Source organism: Rissa tridactyla, chromosome W (genome assembly GCF_028500815.1).
Source record: "Rissa tridactyla isolate bRisTri1 chromosome W, bRisTri1.patW.cur.20221130, whole genome shotgun sequence".
NCBI classification, from domain to species: Eukaryota; Metazoa; Chordata; class Aves; order Charadriiformes; family Laridae; genus Rissa; species Rissa tridactyla.
This window is the reverse complement of record NC_071496.1, coordinates 15364810-15386837: the sequence shown is the minus strand read 5'-3', so window position 1 is coordinate 15386837 and position 22028 is coordinate 15364810. Positions and strand designations below refer to the sequence as shown.

General features: G+C 37.9%; 1 protein-coding gene and 1 pseudogene across 8 annotated transcripts; one reads left to right on the top strand and one right to left on the bottom strand.

Annotated features, from left to right (window-relative positions):
- Positions 1-730: 730 nt before the first annotated feature.
- On the bottom strand, positions 731-1536 carry LOC128901892 (recQ-mediated genome instability protein 1-like; annotated as a pseudogene).
- A 1560-nt stretch (positions 1537-3096) lies between these two features.
- On the top strand, positions 3097-21494 carry LOC128902062 (heterogeneous nuclear ribonucleoprotein K). 8 transcript variants are annotated; one of them, XM_054184396.1, is made up of 15 exons: positions 3097-3208; positions 5423-5502; positions 6390-6499; positions 7846-7902; positions 9363-9406; positions 10351-10423; positions 11006-11119; positions 12417-12545; positions 13030-13337; positions 13610-13664; positions 16749-16799; positions 18668-18689; positions 18764-18846; positions 19296-19465; positions 20255-21494. In XM_054184396.1, the coding sequence occupies exons 2-15, from the start codon at positions 5454-5456 to the stop codon at positions 20286-20288; spliced, it is 1299 nt and encodes a 432-aa protein (XP_054040371.1). In that variant the 5' UTR covers positions 3097-3208; positions 5423-5453; the 3' UTR covers positions 20289-21494. The 8 variants fall into 8 exon arrangements, with proteins under 8 accessions (XP_054040371.1, XP_054040375.1, XP_054040377.1 ...); XM_054184400.1 differs by lacking the exon at positions 3097-3208 and adding an exon at positions 3307-3479 and having other exon boundaries at positions 20316-21494; XM_054184402.1 differs by lacking the exon at positions 3097-3208 and adding an exon at positions 3309-3479 and having other exon boundaries at positions 6402-6499; positions 20316-21494.
- The last annotated feature ends 534 nt before the right edge of the window (positions 21495-22028 follow it).

Below are 22028 nucleotides of genomic sequence, written 5' to 3'. Positions count from 1 at the left end.
TGTATGCTATTATGCTGCGAAAGGTTACTTTTACTATTTTAATCTCCAGCAGATACTGTTCTTTCAGAAGTCTTTTGCTTGCTGGTAGCTTTTACAGGCTTCTCACATTTATATCATCTTTTTCATAAGTGCCATTTAAAGATGAATCACATGAGCTTCTAGATGTATGTAGAAGCCTCTCAGTAATTAAATCTATGTTTCTCTTCATAAAATCATAGAATTGCCTAGGTTGGAAGGGAATCTAGTCCAACCATCAACCTAACTCTGACAAAAACTATCACTAAAACGTATCTCTAAACACTATGGCTACCCGTCTTTTAAATACCTCCAGGGATGGTGACTCTACCACTTCCCTGGGCAGCCTGTTCCAATGCTTCATAACCCTTTCAGTGTAAAAATTTTTCCTAATATCCAGTCTAAACCTCCCCTGGCGCAACTTGAGGCCGTTTCCTCTTGTCCTACCGCCTGTTACTTGGGAGAAGAGACTGACCCCCACCTCTCTACAACCTCCTTTCAGGTGACCACTGACACCACTTCTTCCAGCTCTCTTTGGATCTCTTCTTCCAGAAGAAAGTCATCTTCCAAAGGTAAGTAATTTTAAAAGCCATCAACATTCTACAGAAGGTGAAATTTGTTCATCTGAATGAGGCAAAGGATTTCCAAATTCTTATTACAAAACATTTTCATCATGTGTAGTAAGCAAACCTGAGGCTTTACTAAAATTGTCACTTCAATTTTCACTTCTGCAGTATCCACTTTCTGAAGGTATTACATTATTTAAAGCAAATTCATTATTTTCATCAAGACTAGCTAAAAGATCTTCATTTGAAGGGCCTAGAGTTTGTCCTAATTCATCTACGGGCCTTGGAACAATTTGTTCATGATCAGTTTGTCCAACAGGATTCTCAGCTTCCCCAATTAATCTAGCAAGGACTTTTCCCTGAGTATGCTCCACTATAAGAACCTCCACCTAATCCAATTCACCAAGAATTTCACATTTTCTGGTTTAAGAAGGACTCCAAGACAACATGTAATATTCTCCTGTACAGTGTTTTTTGTTCCAGGAAGAAGATTACTATGGAGAACAGGGACTGGTTAATATTCCATGCCCGAATTTGATCTATCTCATCAGTTAGTTGCAGCATCGGCATTTGAGTACACTTTGCTTTCCAGGATTCTTGGGATGCTGTTACTTTATTTATAGTATTTTTTCCTCTGAGCTTTTGCAACTGTGAACATGCTGGTTGGCTAACATCAACCAGTGAATCAATCTGTATGGAGTAGAAGCCAGATAACTCTCTTTTGGGAGCATCTAAAATGCAATCAGGCAAAATGGGATATTCTAAATCTCTTAGATCTGGTAAGAAGCCATTGCTCAAATATTTGTCTGTTAATCTTAGCTTGACTTAAGTTACTACCGCTATTTTTTTCACAGATACAATTAATACAGGCTTCCAGACATATCAAAGGAACTTCAACATGCCAAATAGATGAAAGCCAAGTTTCCACTCTTGCTGCAATGTTAGATGCAGACATTTCTTTTAAGTTACAAGAAAAGAAAAGTGAATTCTCTAGAACAAAACCCAGAAAGATGGTTTCATTCTTCTGACAATAGCTAAAGTCTCTCACTTGCATTGTATAGAAATTTTCTCTCAATTCAAAGTTCATCTAAGTGTGACAACGTAGAAGCAATTACAATTAAAAACACTTCCATTGATGATAATAATAAACATGCAGTTACAATAATTAAACAAGTAAACTTCAAACAGCATAAACAGCCTATACAGATTACTCATCACAAAGTATCAGGAAAGTACTGAGACTTCTACAAGCAACCCTTCTTGGTGGCTTCATCTTTTTGCTGTGGATAGAAAGATAACATATAATAACTACAAGAAGAAAGGTTCTACTCCAACTGGTTTTTGTTTTATTCCTATCAGTGCTGCTGTTCACACCTAGCCTACTTTAAAAATTGACCCAAGAAGTTATTCTCCCATCTTATTAGCACTGTTAAGAACACAAGTGAGAAGCCCCATTTACAATACAAACAAGTTGGGATCTGTAAGTATTTGCACCACAGGGGTGATTTTTACACAATGAAAGCTTTGGAACTGACAACAGAAGGCTAGCCTGAAATATTGATGTTATCTAGAGACCCAGTCCAGGGTTTGGTTGCAACAGTACCAAGTTTTGGTGGTCATTGTCTCAAGAACATCAGTGGTTAATAAGCTCTAGCTTCTTGTTAGTTTTGGAAGTAGCTATGCACATTTAAGCTGTATAACTGCATTTGGAACCTGTTTATCCCCTTAAGGGGGACGACCAAGGAGCTCAACCTCCCTACAGAATTACACCAAAGAAAAATTACTGTAAGAATAGTTAAGAAACACAAGGCTTGTCTTCTGACATTATAACCCGCAGTTAAGAAAAAAATACCCTGCCTTAAAGTTCTCACCAAAACTCCACCACTTAGAAGAAACTGTACAGTTACTTAAGGGAAATAACCCATTTGTTTACTCATCAACGGGTCTAATCCCGTGGGTTTCTTGTAAAGTAAGGACCAGCACGTCACGCCATTTTCAGTAAGTTTCTCATCTCAGCCGCACAGTCCTTAGGCAGCCTGTCACCCGCTTGGCGCTGCTACCCTGTGCCAAGAGCCCCGGGGGCAGTGAGGCCATCTGCCACCCCGCATCCCTGCGGGCACCGATAAACTGCAGTGGACAGCGATGGACGCTGAGGTGAGATGGCCGGCCCCACCAGAGTCATATCGAGGACGGGGCACATACCTCCCTACTCCTCAAACAGGCTGACTGAGCCTGAGCCCAAGCCTCTTCCCCCACACCCTACCCTCAGCCGAGCCACCCCACACTTATCCAGGGCAGAGGTGGTGCCGAACGAACGGGCAGAACCAGCAGGGCAGCCTACCTCCCATCACCCGAGCTGCGGGTGGGAAGAAAGAAGAAATACACCTGCTCTCTGTGCACAGCCTCCAAAAACCCCGCGCAACCCAACAGCCAATAGGAGGCGTGAAGCCACGCGCGCCTTTAAGCATCACAAGAAGCCTGCTCCACCTCCTCTAGTGCTAGGGGACAAGCACAAGGCGGAGTTTTCGCAGACGCCATTTTTTCCTCAAAAAAACTGAGGTCGTTCTCTCTCTCCTTTACCGCCTTCCGTTGTCGTTGCTGCTCTTCTCGTGGCTCCCATCAGGCAGGTAAAACAAACAAACAACCCAGGCACACTACGGCGGTGCACGGTGAATCGCGCTCCTCTCCTCGTGATACCCAGGCCCGTTTCGCCGTGGTCCACACGGAGGGCGGGGCGAACTAGAGGCCATCCCTGCCCTGACGGGCAGCTGCTTTACCCAACGGAACTGCAGTGGGTCTCCACTGGGGGGAGGAGAGGAGGTGGCGGGGCTAGTCGTCTGGTGAATGCGTGTGTTGGTGGTGGGATCTGCTCGCCTTTCTCGTACGTGGTGGGTGCAGGTAAGCGCGGCTCGCGCGCGTAGCTGATGGTGAGGATGGGGTGTTGCGCGCGCGCTGTGGGGGGAGAACTAAGCCGGGCCGATGGAAGTGGAGCTGTTGATCGCACCCCTCTCCATGCTACTGTGTGACACAGTAACGCGGGACGCCTGTGTCGCCGCCGGGACCCAGGATTTTTGTGGGCCCCCGCAGAGACAGCGCTTTTCCCCACTGTCGGGGCGGCGGAATTGAGTAGGTACGGGGACTGCTGTGTGGAGAAAGAGGGGGCCCGGAGTGACTCTTCCTTAACTAATGTGGAGTGGCTTGGCGCAACCTGCGAGCCCGAGGGGCACCACCTGTCCTGAGGGAAGGGCGAAAAATGTGATCTGTGTCTCTGCCGGCAGCCGTTGCGCTTCGGTGATCTTAGTGCGGGCACGGCGGCCCAACTGATGCGGCTCCCGGAATAGCGATGGGATGCAGGCCGGCTGCACTAGCGGGTGCGCGCTAAGGCCGGGGGAGCGGCTGCCGCCGCCTTCCTGCGCCTACCCTGAGTAACTGTGTATGGGGCGAGCTTTTGGGAATTATGGCGGGCAGAGAGGAAGAGGAGGGAGGGCGCTCTCGGCTGCGGCCTGTGCGGAAGCGGCTGTGTCAAACTGATTGGGAAGCGCTCTGCAGCAGGGCCTGCTTTTAGTGCCGATTGCGGCGATAGTGTTCTTCTCGTGGCGGGGCTGTTGCGTTCTGTCGGCCCCGCTCGAGTTCGGGTGAGGGCCGCCGAGTGCCTCCTTTGTGTCTCCCTGGGCAGAGCGAGGGAAATCTTGTGACCGCGTGGTGATGGCTTTTCGGCTCCCGGCTCCGCCTAGCAGTGGGTAGGCGCCATTACAGCGGCCGCCATTTCTGCTGGTCCCCGCCACCGCGGAGGTGGGTCTCGGGCTGTGGGGGTTATGTAACGCCGTCGGCGCCTCTTCCCCCTCTCTCCTCTGGGAGCGAGCTGGTCTTCCGAACGCTCGGCGGTGACGGGCGGGCGGACTGGCTGTGGAAGCCGTGCGAGGGGTAAAGGTTAATGTCAGACCGTGGCGCGGCTTGCGCATGGGCTGTGGAAGGAGAGGAATCTGGGCGGGAAGGGCCGTTCGTCCCAGAGGAAGCGGGGTAGAGACGCGCCGGCTTCTCCCAGCCCTCTACAACATGTTCGTGGCCGTTTTATCCTTTCGACTTTTTAAAAATTATTGTGTTAGCCAATCCCGCAAACTCGATTTACACAACAGAGCACATCGAGAGTATCTTGTCCTGAACACTATATTACACTTCGTCCCCCCGCAGCTCTAAAATTTTTGGGAGTGTCGTAAATAGAAGAGGGTCTGGAAGGTCTAGCCATTTGAATCTGGTGAAATTTCTCTTCCCCCCCCGCGCTCTGGCAACGTCTGTTTGAAACTTGGCTGTTCTTTAAGCGGCGCTTTTCCATTAGCTCAAATTAGGGGCCTGGAAATACCAGCATGTGCTGGGAAGGCGGTCTGTCAGCAGCGGCTGTAAAAGAGCGCATGCCTACCGGCAGTGCTTGCTGTTAGCCTGCACAAACGGGGTAACTGTTAGAAATTAACAGATGATTGAAAGGATGTTTTAAAAAGTTAAACGTACCCCGCTTTTTCTTCACGGATACGTGAGTAAGTGTCAACCGTTTGTTCAGGTTATGGAAGTTGGGCAATAAAATCCAAGGGGGAAAAATAGCATTTTTTGTTCACCTGTAAGTGAACAGAGCCTGATCTATGCTGTTTTCGTAGGCTTCTGAAGCAGTAGGCTGTTAGGTTTTGATCTCTCACAGAACACTTGGGTTTTGTTCTGCAAGCGTATATAAAACTGGTAAGTTCTAAAAGCGGGCGGGTGGGCATCTCTTTTTGTTTTTTCCTTTAGTACAATGTACAGTTTGCCCCCCCCCCCCAATAGATGTACTACCTTTTTTTATTCTGCAACAGGGTTTATCTGCACACCTAAGAATAAAAGGTAATGGAGACTGAACAACAGGAGGAGACCTTTACCAACACAGAGACAAATGGTAAATTTTTTAAAGGACTATTTTATTTTATTTGGGGGAAAGAGAACCTTTTTAAGTCTCAGTGTTTCTAACTATTTTGGAATGCTTTAATTGTATCAAATGTTTGTATTGGCAGTATTTTTGCATTTAATATTTTAATTTTTAAGTGTCCCATATGGTTTTACATGGTTTCTGTATCATCAATATGCAATTTTTCTTTGGGAGTATTTTAGACATGGCATAAGTAACTAAAAGTTATAACTAAGGATTTGAAAATATTTGATAGCTAAATACTCAGTACTTGTCTGGACAGTGTGATCATGTAAAAATACTGTCAGACATATCTATTACTGTTTTTTATTTATTGCAGTTGTTACTTTGAAGGAATTGTGTATATATATATGTGAAATATCTCTAAATATTAGCTAAACAAAAACCTTTTGGACATAATTAGTAAAGAAGAGTTAAGGCATTAGCATTGAGTTGATTCATGCCAGTGTTTCAAAGCTATTTGAAATATTGCTTTCCTATTGTTCCACCAGTATGTCAGTATTGGACAAACTACTTATGATCTTTTGGGCTTTAAGGTTTTTTCAATTGTAAAAGAAGTACTAGGTAGGTTGATGCAGCACTGCTTTAAACAACGTATAAATTTTTCACTAAGTTTGCAGAATTCTGATTTCAGCTGTAGTTCATAGATTTGGAATGAGTTCAATAATTAATTGATACGTAGGCTGATGAAGTAAAAAACTGTTTCTGTGCTATAGATACTCGGGGTAGATGTCAGAAGTTAGCGTTGGGCTAATAGGAGGGAATGCTTCATTAGGAATACAGTGCGTAAGCTTGATATACAATTTCGTTGTGACTTAGAAACTTAAATATATGTTTGTGGTTTTTCCCCCCTATGGACCTGTCTACAGGCAAACGTCCTGCAGAAGATATGGAAGAAGAACAGGCCTTCAAAAGATCTCGGAATACAGATGAGATGGTTGAATTACGCATCTTGCTTCAAAGCAAAGTATGCTTTTTCAGTATCGCTATATTCCTGCTTATACCGTTGCTTAAGACAGTGGTGACAAAGTGTATGTTGTGGTGTATGTTTAGAAAGAACGTGTGCTTTATTTAAAATAAAATAACTTGATAGGAATATTTGTAAGTATGCATGAATTATAGTAGAAGTGTATTGCAATGGTATTATCTTCAATAAATTTTTTCAAGGATGAGTCTTTAATGATCTATGGGACTTCTCTGATTAAAAAAAAGTACTCATTGAAAAAATAAAACAATAGAAATTATAAGCCACTTATGTTTAAATGGAACGTAATTGTTTCCAGGGTAATGACTGTGTATTAGTCTTTAGAAAGCAAGTAGTTTAGAGAATGATCAGATTATGATTGTAAATTAAATATGAGAGGCAAGATGAGGACTTCCTCAGGATTTTAGTAATTTTCCCAGATTTAGTAAATCTGTACGTATCAACAGGAGGAAATATGGGAGTAATGTTGCAGGGATTGCAATTGCTTCATTGGCTAGTATAAATTGTCTCCTTTAGTGTTTTCAGTCGTTACAGATGTTTGTGTTGTCTGAAGTAACTCAGTCTTTTGTGTTGGGGCAGGGGAATGTTACCTTAACTCTGCTGAATAGTCAAGTTATGTGGAGTGATGCAAAATGTTTGTGGTGCTGTTAGCATCGTGTATGAACTGCATAATAAAAGCAATAATTTTGCATGTAGTTCTTGAAATAGCCTGGTAAAAATGTAGTTTTACAATTGCCCCTCTTGAATATCTGAGTTTATTCCTGTTGATTTTAGCAACTGGAGATTAGTGATTGTTTATATTGGCTTTACGTTCTTCAGACTGTACCTACCTGAGTGGTCAGTTGAGTTACATAGGTTTAAACCAAAAGTAACATTTGAAATTATCAAATATTTTGAGTGCGAAAGTTAAATTTGCGAGCATATTAAAACAAAATAATAAAATCAAATAAATTGGGAAAATCCTTGACCTACATAACATGCATGGAATCCCATAAAGTATTTTTTCAGTCATACTCTAAACTATGAGATCGTTTTAACACAGGCAGAATTTTCTAGAAACTTAAATTTGAAATTGAAATAATATTATTGAGTATTTTTATCTCTTTCCAAAGTTCAGTGGTAAGAGCTGTTTTGACCTTTTTTTCTTCCCCATGTCAGTTTATATTTCAATTTAATTTAAACCTTTCAAAAGCAAAACAAGCCCCACCCCACCCCTAAATGCATCCCACAAGGTAATGCAGAAATAGATACATTGTTCTTAGTCTTCAGTCCAAAACTGTAGTCTGTGCTGTATTAGCATAACATAACTTCTAAAAACTATTTTCCAGAATGCTGGAGCAGTGATCGGAAAAGGTGGCAAAAATATTAAGGCACTTCGTACAGATGTGAGTATATATGAGTTTGAATTGATTTAACACCAATTCTTTCAGAGCACTACATTGAAAACTTGATTGCATACATTTCTAAAAATTCAGAAATTAAAATCTAAACAATAATCTAATTATAAGCCATTTATAATGATTGTTAGAGGAGATAAATTTAGTTTTTCAGTTTGTGTTGTAACTGAAACCCACATTGAGTTATGTGGGAGGAGAGGTTTATATTAAACCTCTTTGCTTTCAAACAGGGTTCCTCTAATTTGCACGCTTCAAATGAGTTAACATCTTTAATTAGAAATATTGGCAAAGTTTAAAACCCTTAACCATACCATTTCCCATACGTGTGAATCAATTACAGTCCTGTTGAAAACTATTGCAGGTGGCTGGCTTAACCCAGTGATAAAGGAATTCTTTAACTTCCTTTAAAAAAAAACCAAAACAACATAATGGTCCATCTGTTCTTACTGTAACAGCTTGGACATAAAGCACAAAAACACTTGTGTTAAGGTTGCATGATTTAAATACGGATATAGAACAGTAAAGAAACATTTTATTCTGTTACTTGGAAGCATTTTTAAATGGTCATGACTTATTTACCTATTCATATTTTATAGCGGGTTGACTTGTGATTAGGCACGTGTTCAGCATAAATGTTATGTATTTATAAAACTTGGAAATGCTTCTTAAATTCCAGTTATTTACACTCCTGTACTTAGCATCAGCTACAATTTCAGCAATTTTTTCAAGCAAAACTGTGTTCAACACAATATTTGCTAATATATCATTACAAAATCAGTTCCATCTAAGTTCATAAACTGTAGCAACTAGAATTGAGGATTAAGCTGAAATGGTCAGGAATCATACATACACTTGCTAACTTTGGCAGCTAGTATGTTTGTTTGTTTTAAATAAATAAATACATCACCTAAGTCCAGATAACTTAATTGGTCTGGAATACTAACTCTCCCAACTTGCCCAAGGTTTCAGTAATACGTATCTCAACAGTTTTTGTGTCTACATTCATGAGCCAGCCTGCTACTGAAACATCATTATGTTAAAAGTAAAAAGTAGTTTAGTCAGATAAAGTAACTCATTAAGATCCATACTGTTAAGCCACAGTTGATGTAGCAATCCATTATTGTGTTAGTCTTCAGAAGAACTTAAACTTGCTTCATTAACTGAGAGTAATGAGTATAGTTTGTATTAAATTAAAATTTATTGCTTTTCCCCCTTTTCCCTCTCCTTGTTTTTTTGGCCATATATCTCCGTTACCCATGTACTGGATCGACTTGCCCCTGCGTTGCCCACCATGACGTTGGCCCATCCGCCCCTGAACGCCCATGTGAAAACCCTGGTTGGCTATGCCCAAAAATGTGCTCGTTGCCAAACGGGTACCATACTTGACAACTTCTGATTGAATACCCATGCCCAATGCCAACATCCACGAACGCCAATGACCAATGCAGTACAATGCAAGTGTTTCAGTCCCAGACAGCAGTGGCCCCGAGCGGTATGTCCCAACAGTTTATGCCTCACTGCCTGATTAGAAAGAGAGAAATGTATTTTATTACCTGCCTTTCGTATAATTAAATAGTATCCCCTTATAGACCATGTATTGTTTTTTTTTTTTAAAAAGTTTTCTGTCTTATTTTCCCCATTAAGTCTTTTTGTCACTGAACTTTTACGTGAGTTGGCCACCCAAACAATCCACTAATTTTATTTCAATGGAAGGAGCACAGCTTCAAGTGTTGCATATTCACTGCATTATAAACCAAATTGTTTCAAGAGTCTCTTGCTCTGTCTTTGTAGCCCACCCTGCTCCCCCCAACATTGTCTGTTCATAATTATTTCTGATGAAATACTAACTCTAGTTTACTTTCCGTCACTTCTCATTTGTGTTATGTTTTTGTTTGTTTGGGGGGGTTGGTGGGGGTTTTTTTGTTTGTTTTGTTTTTTTTTTTTCCTTGTATTTATATTCCTTTTTTGCAGAGACCATTAGTAATCTAATTTTTAACTAGTCTCTCAACCTTACTCCAGATCTAATGTTGACCACTTGTATATCCCCACTCTTTCTACAAGAAGGTGTACCAGTTTTACCAATGTAATGGCAAGGGTATACTAAATTAGCGGTGGTGGGGAATGTGAATATTCACTTCTATTTCAGTTCCGCGTCAATTTCTTGCCTGCTTAATCTAAGCCCTTCCAAAAGCTCTCGCTTGCTTGCTCTCTGTAAGACCTACCTAGTCTTAAATTTATCACACATATATATTGGTCATAAACAAATACGCATGTGTTGTAAATCCAGTGAACAGGTTTACTTTAAATGGGGAATATTAATTGTAAGTTCTTCTGTGTAGTCTGTCTTGTTAGAATTTTGTGTATGATTATGAATACTAAATTTATTACTTCTACTTTTTCACCTTCTCCGTATTTTCTGACACTGGCCTCTAACAGCATCTTGAGTATAAGTGCAGATACAGAGACAATTGGAGAAATCTTGAAGAAGATTATCCCTACTTTAGAAGAGGTATGTCTCTTAGGTTTGTTTCTACTTCAGAGGTATAAATTTAGATTTTAAAATAAGATAATTCTAGATGATTGTGTGCTGTTTTTAATATGTTAAATTAGAAAATAAAACACAGCCTTTTTTGAAAGGAGGCCTATAGCTCTCAAACTACATGTTGGCGTTTTTTTTTGTTAGAGGACAGAGGCAATCTCTTCTTAGAAAATTAATATTTGGAACAGCCTCCTCCCCTTCAAAACACCAGTCTCCTGACTTGTTTGGTCCCCAATTTGAAGTAGCTCTATTGTAATTTCCATCCTGCCTTGGCTTTGTAAGCATGTGTGTTGTGCTCTTTGATAACTTAAAATTTTATAAAACAATAATAAAAGAAATAAGGAAAACTAATTTGACATCACCTCATGTTGAGGCAAAGTACTTAAATAGGTGTGGTTCTATCGTAGCAAATACAGCATTACAGTTCAGCAGCAAATTAAGTCATACCATATTGTTTGGAGAAAAACCTTAACAAAAAAAAATTTGATTTTTTCAATTATTTTTTCCCCTGACTAATATTTTATTCTTTCCCTTTATGCATCTTACTTACAGTATCAACACTACAAAGGTAGCGACTTTGACTGTGAATTAAGACTTCTAATTCACCAAAGTCTAGCAGGAGGAATTATTGGTGTCAAGGGTGCTAAAATCAAAGAACTCAGAGAGGTACTGTTTCCTATTCTTTTCAGATTCTGCTTTTATTCTATAAATAAATTAGGGTTTTTTGTGTTCATAAACAGTGAGTGTAAGCATCATCTCTGCAATAATTCCTTCAGGATATATTTCATGCATGATTTCTGTGTTCTGAGATCAGAGTTACTTATTACAACTTTCTTGCAAAAAGTCAGAAAAAGTGTCTGTTGGTGATAGAGCATATGACTTCTTATAAAGCTTTTAAGCATATTAGCAGTAGAGTAATCTTTATAAATAAAGGCTACTTTTTAAAATTGAAATGCCGTTTATCATTCCTTCTGTAACGAACTGCTGAATAGACTATATTTGGTGTTGGACATAGAAAATGGTTTAGTGTGGACACGTTTCCATAAACTCTAACAATGATAATTTATTAAATGTTTGATTATTGCTATAAAAAGGTGGTATGGGGTGGGTTTTTGGGTGGGTTGGTTTGGGGTGGGTCTTTTTGTTGTGAGTTTTTGGTTTTTTGTTAGGGTGGTTGGTGGTTGGGGGTTTTTGGTTGGTTTTGGGTGGGTTGAGGTTTTTTTAAGTTCTGTTTCCTTGAAGTCCGTGGTTTCCTTTGTGAAGGATCATTCCTTGTGAAGGAATGAGGTTTTGTTCTAAAAAGCTAGTGGTCTCTATGAATCTAGAGTGTTGTTTTCTATCTTTTCCTGGTACTGTGTCAAAGGCCAGTTTAGGCATATTTGTGTGGACTGAGGAAAGGCAAGAGGACTAGACATAATCCTGGCAACATTGCTGTCTTGCATCCAAAGCATGTTTTTATGACATATGAAGGTTTATATAACCTGTAAGATTATAATGGATATGTGGTCCTTGTGCTAATTGATTAAATGACCATGTTGATGAGCCATAATTGAAAGATTTAAAAAATTGAACTTTTTTCCCTCTTCATTAGCATTTCATACAAACTGATGTCGTTGCAGGTCTTAAAGATATAATATCCTAAGATATTTTTATATCTTTTTGTTATTTATATCTTATTTTTGTTATTTTTATGTTGTTTTTGTTGCTATTTGTTATTGTCATGATTTATTGTCATGATTTATTGTCATGATTTATTGTCATGATTTATTGTCATGATTTATTGTCATGATTTATTGTCGTAAGAACTCAGAAGCAAGCATTCACTTAAAATGATTGGAAGTTTAATGGTCTGATTTGATTGTTTCTTTAAAAATGTTTTAGTGTGTGTCTTACCCATTTTGTTTTCAATAAGTTTATAAAATTATTTAAAAGATTTTTGGGTTTTTTTTCTTCTCTTCAACAGAACACTCAGACCACCATTAAGCTCTTCCAAGAGTGTTGTCCTCATTCCACTGATAGAGTGGTGCTTATTGGTGGAAAACCTGATAGAGTTGTGGAATGTATCAAGATTATCTTGGATCTTATTTCTGAGGTAATGTGTCTTAAACTTACTATTCTTTCATTGTTTTTCATGAAAGTTGGGATGATTTGGATGGAAAATTTTATCTTTCCATTTCTGTTTTTAATTCAATGCCTCTTACTTCTCCAGTAACAAAATAAGCATCCTTTGAAATTTTTCTGTTTTCTAGATCTGGAGTGTACCTTATTGGAGAGGGAAGTCAATAGTCATGCTTTACATATCAGTAAAATAAGAAATTTTAAACTGGGGAGGAAGTGAGACAAATGTATGTGCCACCCATCAGTGGCAGCCATTTCTCTATTATAGTTAAGTTCTTAGGAAGTATATCACCATCCCTGCCTTTCTTATCAGTATTGTGAAATCAAAAACTTATTCATAATGCATAAATTCATATTTATAGCTCATTAAATTACTATATTAAATGTATAATAATCAGTGCTAACCAGGGGGGAGGGGTCATGGTGTTTTTGGTTTGTTTTTTTTTTGTGTGTCTTAGTCTCCAATTAAAGGACGGGCCCAGCCTTATGATCCCAATTTCTATGATGAAACATATGACTATGGCGGCTTCACAATGATGTTTGATGATAGAAGGGGACGTCCAGTAGGCTTTCCAATGCGTGGAAGAGGAGGCTTTGATCGAATGCCTCCTGGTCGTGGTGGACGACCTATGCCTCCATCAAGAAGAGATTATGATGATATGAGCCCTCGCAGAGGACCTCCACCACCTCCGCCAGGTCGTGGTGGCAGAGGTGGTAGCAGAGCTCGTAATCTTCCTCTTCCTCCTCCACCACCTCCTCGTGGCGGGTAAGCTGTTGCATAAATGTGTTGTACAAAACTCAAGTTGAGTAAAATTTGCTGAATTGTGCTCATGTTTCCAGGACTTGTTTAACTATTTCTGCAATGTAGCAGTCTATTGGGGCTATAGTCAGTAGTTCTGTAACTTTATTTTATGTCATTCAGAACTTGGCTAAAGCATTCATAAATTCATAGTTGTGTGCAAATAATGAAAACTTGAATTAGAATATATAAAATAGTTTATAATAGGAGTCATGTGCTGCTGCTTTTTCTTACTTTAGAGATCTTATGTCTTATGACCGAAGGGGTAGACCTGGAGATCGTTATGATGGAATGGTAAGAGTTAAAATTCATATTGTTTTGTTTAGTAAATACAGATAGCACTTTGAATATCTGAGGAAATTGTTCTTGAATACATATATTTAAGTGTGGGGCATGCGTGCTTCTGATAAACTTTGATATCACCAAAATGTTTTGGCCATACAAATGGTCCCCCCAAGAAGACAACTCTTTGCGGTGTAAAGGGTTTTTGGGATGGTCTTTTTTCAGACCAACATCTTGGAGATGTTGAACCTACAGAAATCCTCATTTTCTGCCAGTTCCCTTCTCTGCTAAAGGAAGAAAAATTCAGTAGTTCAAGACTTGTAACATGGTGAACCAAGACTCGATGGTGAAACTTGAATTTTCTGAGATGCAACAATACTGACAGCCTTGTAAATTCTAAGACGGGAGGAAAAAAATAATTTGGATTTTTTATATATTTAATATATATAATCTCTGTTCTGAGGCATTTTACTGAAAGACACACATGCATTGTTTCTCTTATTAGAGGTATATATTTTAGGCTGTAACTACTCCAAAACAAATGCCTATGGACCATAATGGCTATTTTGATAGCTGAGAAAACATGAACACGTTTCCACTATTTCTTTTTTAACACCCCCATCCCCATGGGTGTTTTAGATATACAAATGCACAAAAACATATTGGGGAGGGGAATAAGGTGGAGAAGTGCATATAAAGCCATTTAATCTTTGCCTCCCCTTTTTTTAATGGTCAATTCCTAATGCTTTCAAAGTATTTTTAAATTGTAGTTAAATGAGAACTAAACCAGAATGTCTGTTTAAAAGTAGAGTGTATGTTCAGTCGTCTAATCTGTTCTTGCTCATTCAAATGATTCCTACTTCTTGATATTTCTTAACATTATATATATGTATGTGTGTATATACATGTGTCTGTATAAGCACTTCAGTAAAGGTACATACACTAAAAAAAAATATATTAAAAGTACTTCATGTTTAAGAGATTTGACATTAAGGAGCATTTAAAAAAAACAGTGAAGGAAAGATGTTTGAAGATGTTTTGACACATCTTATTTTTCTATATAAATACTAGAAGAAATTAACAAAATTTCACTCTTCTAGGCCAATCCCTTAAAAATAAGGGAAAGTTACAATAAGGAAATTGCCATCGGTTAGGATTGCATGCATTTTTTTTTTTTATTAGATGTAAAAGTCAATGAATTCTTATTAATACTATGTGCTTTGTCTTATCTAGTCAGTGTTTCATTTAGTTTTGATTTCATTTCCATTGGCTACCAGTAGTAGCTAGCACAAGTGATTCTGTAGAGAAGAAAATTCTGTTATGTATCTTAAGTTATCATGCACCTAGTATTTTAGGAACTGTTTTTAAATGAGCATATATATATTTTAATGTGCTATTCATGTTGTATTGTTTAAGGAAAAGCCACTGCCCAAGCATTCACACACCATTCAAGGAGTTGCACACACACCACCCGAGTCTTTAACTGCTAGGACCAGGGTCCCTTTGCAGCGGGCAACCCCCGTGGGCTGACGGGTGCCCCTTTCAACTCATCACACACGCACACACTTACTCTCGGGCGCACTCCCTCTTTCTTCAGGCTCAACCCTAGGTTTCCTGCAGCAGAGTCTCAGGCATTGGATTTTATAAAAATAATTAATTTAATTGAAAGGGACAGCAGCAAGATCAGCCTAGGCTGGGTGCCTCCAAAAAGTGAGGGACCTCAAACAAAGAAATCCCTGGGCAATTATACCCTTGTGATCTATACACCCGCCCCTCACATGCTATTCATGCGTCTTTTAGTCCAATGGTGATTTTTGGTCTGGGGTCTTCTAACACCTTATTGGATTGTTTTTCTGTATGTAGGCAGGCCATTGACTGCTCTTATCTTGTTGGTTTGCAGTCTCTGCTGAGGGTTGTAGCCTCGTTATCTTCTGGTTTATGCTTCTTGTGCACCTGTGCTTGCTGGCAGAACAGGGGGAACTGGAGAGTTCCAGACTTAGGGAAAACACTACCAAAACATCAGTGTGTTATCAACATTTTACTTATACTAAAAGACTAAACACAGCACTGCACCAGCTGCTAGGAAAATTACTAAGAAAATTAACTCTATTGCAGCCTAAAGGCTTCAGCAAGTCTAGCTACTCGTGCTAAGTAAAGCTAAGCAAACAGCATAAATCACATCATATTATAACCCTAAGTAATTTATTCTAATTAAAACTTATTTAAGCTAAACAACTAATATTTCTCAACTGTGTAGCATGTTTTAACCCAGAAATGGTCTTTGCCTTAATAGTAATTTAAAGTGGATTCTACAAATTATATTTTTAGAATCACAGAATGATAGGGGTTGGAAGGGACCTCTGGAGATTATCTAGTCCAACCCCCCTGCTAAAGCAGGTTCACCTGCAGGTTCAATTGTTTGTTGATTATTATTTTTTTTCACGTTTGTAGAATTCTGAAGGAAATAAATGCTATATATCGCATTTTAAAAAATAATAATTGAATTTCCAATATAATTAGGCAGTAGTAGATTGATAGTTTAGCTATTGGCTATATGAGGTATATGGAAACTAATTAATATGAGAAGGCACGTGCTTCCTGCTTGACCTGCTGTTGACATAAATATATCAATAACAGTTACTTGTTTTATTAAATGCCTTTTCTGTTTTGTTTTTTTTTTTTTTTTATGCATGAGAGAAATAGAAGGCTTTGGTATCTGAGAGTAATATCTTTTAGTATATAGTACAGTTTTATTACTCAAAGGTGTTTAAAAAAACCAAACTGTTTCAGCTTTGCTCTCCCCTTAGCTGTCTGACATTCTCTGTAAGAGGAAAAATCTGTTTACACCAAAGAAACAAGGAAGAAAGACATGTGACCAGTTACAGTTCCCTTGCAGTGAAAGTAAAAGGGAGTGAATCTTGTAACTGGTCTATATCGTGTACTTTTGAGTCTTTGTAGTAGTTTAAGTAGTGCGGAAAAATGTTTCTTTATATTGGTATGTATGTGTTTGCTTGCGAAGTTACCTATAAGCCTTCATGACATGGACTTAATTTGGATTCATTTCCTCTTATCCTCCTATTATGTTGTGCCTGGAAGATGATGCAGTGTCATGTGGATGCCTGTGATGACATGCAGCCACCAGAGTTGGTGAGTGTGCTTATGCTTTTATTTGACTGGTTTAATAGTTGATTTTTGAGAAAAATCATTTGAATTGGTTAAGTGATAACTAGAATTTCTTGAGACTGAATGTAGTCAGTGGCAGCTTGCACCTATTGAAAAATCCCTAAAGCTGTCCTTCTAACTCAGGTTATTGTCAGTTTATGTCCTGAACTATCCTGTACAGGCAGTTAACGTTCCACAATGGAAGTATGCAGCAGTACAGCCAAGTGAGAGAAGCTTTATTGCCTCTTTTGTACCCTATTTTAGTGTTCTAAGTTGTAACTTTCACTGTAACTCTTGCTTTTCAACACCCTGTAGGTGCATCTATTTAGGAATATGTTTTATGTTAACTTCATCGTGTTGTGTTTTGTCCTGTTTCAAACAAGGCATGTTAAAAATAATTCTTTACTTATAGTTATGGATAAACTATTATGCATTACCTATCCATATATTTGAAAGTATTCCATTTGATTTGTGTTTATCAAAATTTTTACTCTTAGGGGGTTTAGGAAGGAAAGTTCAAAGGGTGTCAGCAAGTGTTCATGCTGTCTAGAAAATAGCAAAGTGCTGCCAAATATTAAATGTTAGTTCCTAGCTTACATAAATACTGCAGTTACAATTACTTATCTGCTGTGAAATTCATTTGCTGTCTTGTAGTCTGGGGAGGAGAAGCAGCAGAAAGGGTTAAGAAAAGGATTGTTAAAACAAGTTAGCCTGGAAAAGGGATTCCCTGTGCAAAATATCAGCAAAAACAGGTGGAAGAGTATGTGTGTGAAATATGCAGCTCTGATCAGCCTCTGAATTAAGTTCTAAGTGTCCTTCATTCTTTTGTATTTTGCACTCTACTACAAGCTCTATTATGCTGTATTATGGTCTGTATTGCTAAGCAACATGATTACATAACAAAGGTTGCTTAGAAACAGATGATCAGCTGAACAAGTTTTTTCTGAATGGTTTCCATTTTGATGTGGCTCCAAAAAGCTAGCAAGTAAATATTTTTTTTGGAAAAAGATGCTGCATTACAACTTCTGCAAACAAATAATTCACACAAATTCCTGTATTTCAGTGATATAAGTTGAATTCTAGAGAAGTGTGCAAATCTATTCTCTGCTTCTGCAGCAAGATATTAAAATGGGTATTTGTGCATTTAGAAGGCATTAGATCAAATTAAGCACTTAATATCAAGTACCAGTCTACAAATCCTGAAAATAAAAGCAGTCAGGAGTGCTATATTACAGTGATTTGTATTTGGTATATGGTAGTTTTAGCAGAACAGTAGTAATTAGTGTCATGATTGTCCCTTCTATGATACAAAGGGATTGTAGCATAGTCTGAATGGAGAGACCAATTATAAAGTTGTTATTAGAGTTGACTTGTTTTTTCCTCAAGATATAGATGGAGTAGGAGGGTTGACAGTTACCAGGTAAACATCTTGTCCTAAACTGAGACTTTAATTTCTCCTAAGCTGTATAGGTAGTAGTAATAAGGCTGAACTCTGATCTTTTGATTTGAATGTTACTTTAGTCCAAGGGTCAGGAGTAGATGAGCATCAAGAGCTGTTTACCAGTTGAATTAATAAGGTTGCTTGGTAAAACTGGTATGGCTGGATCTTGATGACTTCTTAAAGGTTTTAACAGAGCAAGCTAAGAGGGTCTTATGAGATATTCCCTCCCCCCCTCTTTGTTCCTGGTCTGCCCTCTTCCCCAGTTTGCCTTTAAGGACACTTAGATTAAGGTTGTGGTTTAGGATTTTTGCATAAAATAGGCTCAAAGTTAACAGTGTGATACTTGAGATTAAAACATTAATGAATCATGACTATTTGCTATTTAAGGGTTTTCTTTCTCTTTTTCTTATAGTTTGAGGGTGGCTCTGGATATGGTAAGTTTTTATAGATAATTTTGACATGCACTTTATTTAGTCAGTAAGAGGCTTGATGCATACGTTTAAATCAGACTATTCTTACACAGGGGGCCGTGGTTCATATGGAGATCTTGGTGGACCCATCATCACAACACAAGTAACAATTCCCAAAGATGTAAGTGAAGCTGGCTTGCTTTCCACTTGTGTTTAAATAAATAAATAGGAAGTCACAGCCTTTTCTCAGACTATGTCAGTAAATCAAAAGTATTTGGGATGCTTGACAAGTACTTTTAATATAAAGCAAGTGTTTCTAAATCACCGAATGTTTATTCTTCAGGATGTTTCTTGTCTCTTCGCTTTAGAGATGCACTGAACTATTTTTTTAAATTGTTAATATTCAGTAATAGAGATGATCTACATAACTTGTTTTTACAAACAAGCATCTGGTTCTTCCAACTTTATCCCACCTCTGTTTATATAATAAACATTACAGAGGATGTTTTGAGGCTGTAAAAGAGTTCTGTTGTAACTCTTAAAATTAAATTGATGGAAGTTATTTGAACAGTACTGTGTTCTTGCAGAGAAAGTTATATCAAGAAATGAATGCTTTATTTTCTCCCCTAGTTGGCAGGATCTATTATTGGAAAGGGAGGCCAGAGAATCAAACAAATACGTCATGAGTCAGGAGCTTCAATCAAAATTGATGAACCACTAGAAGGCTCAGAAGATCGAATAATAACAATTACGGGAACACAGGACCAGATACAAAATGCTCAGTATTTACTGCAGAACAGGCAAGTTGAAGCTTAATGCTGTCTTTGCTGTCAGTTTTAAACTGACTTTCCAACTACTACATTCTAAAGCTCTTCTCTGCAATATAGTTTTTTGAAGGCAGGATTTAAGTAACTATTGAACCTAACTTCTCCAGTGGTAGTTCTGCCTTGATTCTTTTCTTTTCTCTGTTCTAACTAAAATGAAGATTCCCTCAAAACTAATCTTGATGGAAGACACCTTAACCAAGCAGTCCTCTCATTTCTCTGGTGAAAAGTGCTGCAAAAAAACCTACTTGTAATAAATTACATAGAACCTGTAAAAAATATAGAAGATTTCAGTGGATGTTGGTCTAGTTCTGTGTGGAAGACTAGTGATTTTGTTGTTTTTAGATAACTTAACTGACAACAAATCAGAGTCTGCCATATGGCACAGGCCATGCCTCTACATACAGGACAAGTTGAAATCAATTGGTGCTGTTATGCAGCATTTCACACCTTGCTGGCATTACTTTCTGTTCTGCCAAATATGAACCATTTTGGACTTAGTTTGCTTAGTTTTGCTTTAATAACATGTTGGCTGTCATAGCATTTGTTAATGTTTAACTTGAATGTGTGGCTTTAGATTACTAATATTTAAATGTGTTTAAAATAATTCTATGCCTATAATTATTAGCCATTAATCTTTTAAAATTATTTGCTTTTAAATGTATTGGGAATTTGTAGTTTATCTTTAAGAATGCCATTGTGAATGTTGATGCAAGATGTATGGTCAATCATTCTAATACATGCTTTTTTCTTTTTCTTTTATAGTGTGAAGCAGTATGCAGATGTTGAAGGATTCTAATGCAAGATTATTTTTTCTTTTTTATAGTGTGAAGCAGTATTCTGGAAAGTTTTTCTAAGACTAGTGAAGAACTGAAGGAGTCCTGCACCTTTTTTTTTTCCTTCTTTTTTTTTTTTTTTTAATATCTGCTTCTGTTTAAAAAGCCAACATTCCTCTGCTTCATAGGTGTTCTGCATTTGAGGTGTAGTGGAATCTGCTGTTCACCAGATGTAATGTTTTAGTTCATTACAAATATTTAGGGGAGGGAAAGGCCGTGCAAGAATAACACTGAAATTTTCAAACAGCAGCAGAAAGTGGATTTTATTTTTGTTCATTGTTGGTGGTACATTGTAATAGTTTTTCTGTAACTATTGTGAACACCCGACTTCATGTACACTGTAATTATTTTTTTTTTTCTTTTTAAGGGAGGATAAGACTGGTTGTCCACATGTCCCTAGCATCTTTTGAGAGCAGTGTGCAGAATGTAATGCTCTTTTTTTTTAAGGTATATTTTATGGTTTTTAAATAAATTTAGTGAACCTATTATTGGTGATCATTTTTTTATATACATGAGGTAATATCTAAAATGGAAACACCTTTTTTTTTTTTTTTTCCCAATGCATCAATGGAAGTTGCTGTTAAGCTTGCTCTTCTGCTTCTTTGATATAGATGGAGTTACATGGTTTTGGCAAATTAAAGAAACAGTATGAAAACAGTGGCTCAGCTTTGCTATTTGGGGAAAAAATTACAAAAATACTAATGCAAACATTGTGTGAAATTTTACCTTTTTGCAAGTTTTTGGCCCTCTTTGCAATACGTATATATATATTGGTGACAGTATATAAATAAAATATTTTAAGTTTGTGATGCCCCTGAGTTAATGGTGGGTTAAATACACCTGGTTCTAGACAGCTTGCTTGATGCAAATAACAATGTTTAAAATAGCAGTTGGTGTATCGTTAATAATTGAATTGTAGTTTTCAGAGCTTTAATTTGTGTCAGATAGAAACTTTTATGAATTGACAAATTGGCAGCATCTAACTTGATTTTCATTGTATACAGAACTTAAACTTGTTTGGTTTCCCTGTTGTTTGTTGGATTACATTGGAAATACTTGTGAGAAATTAAAAAAGATAAAGAACCTCTGAAAATTTCATGTAATACCTTGGCATTTGTATTTATAGTTTACAAGTTTTAATTTCACTTCCTAAATAAAAACAATTTTAAAAATGCAAAAGAACTTTGTAAATCTGATCCAGATTAAGTGGATTCTTTCACTTTGGGGGAGATGTCTATAGAACGTTTTACTTTTCTTATCTTTTTGAAACATATGGAGTAATTCCTGTCATAATAAGGAACTACACTTACAAGGTAATGGGAAAGGGCAAGGAGGTAAGAGGTGACCTCCTTATCAGAGCTATATTAATCCTCAAAAACCTGCTTTTGTCTAGGGCAATGAGTATGGCGGGTTTCCCAGTGAATAAACGTACATGTAGAATTGGCACTTCCTTGGGAAATGCTAAACATAAGATATGGAGAAATCAGCAACCTAGAAAAAGGTGTCAGACAAAATGCAAATGAATTAAGAGGAAAAACATGGGTGCAGGATTTTTTTTCCTATGCACTTCTACATTGTGTATGTGCACGTGGTTTGTGGGGTTGTGTTTTTAAAATATTTTAGGGAGGAGGAAAGCTGCACAGTGTCGATATACTAGAGAATGTGTTTAGTTTTTTCTTTTTAATGATCTGCATCTTTTAAGA

What these genes read in the sequence shown, in the direction of transcription:
- LOC128902062 (XM_054184396.1), top strand. Translation starts at nt 5,454, where the DNA reads ATGGAGACTGAACAACAGGAGGAGACCTTTACCAACACAGAGACAAAT. An exon ending in TTAAGGCACTTCGTACAGAT is followed by an intron (nt 7,903 to 9,362) that starts GTGAGTATATAT and finishes TGACCAATGCAG; the next exon opens with TACAATGCAAGTGTTTCAGT. An exon ending in TGAGGGTGGCTCTGGATATG is followed by an intron (nt 18,690 to 18,763) that starts GTAAGTTTTTAT and finishes CGTTTAAATCAG; the next exon opens with ACTATTCTTACACAGGGGGC.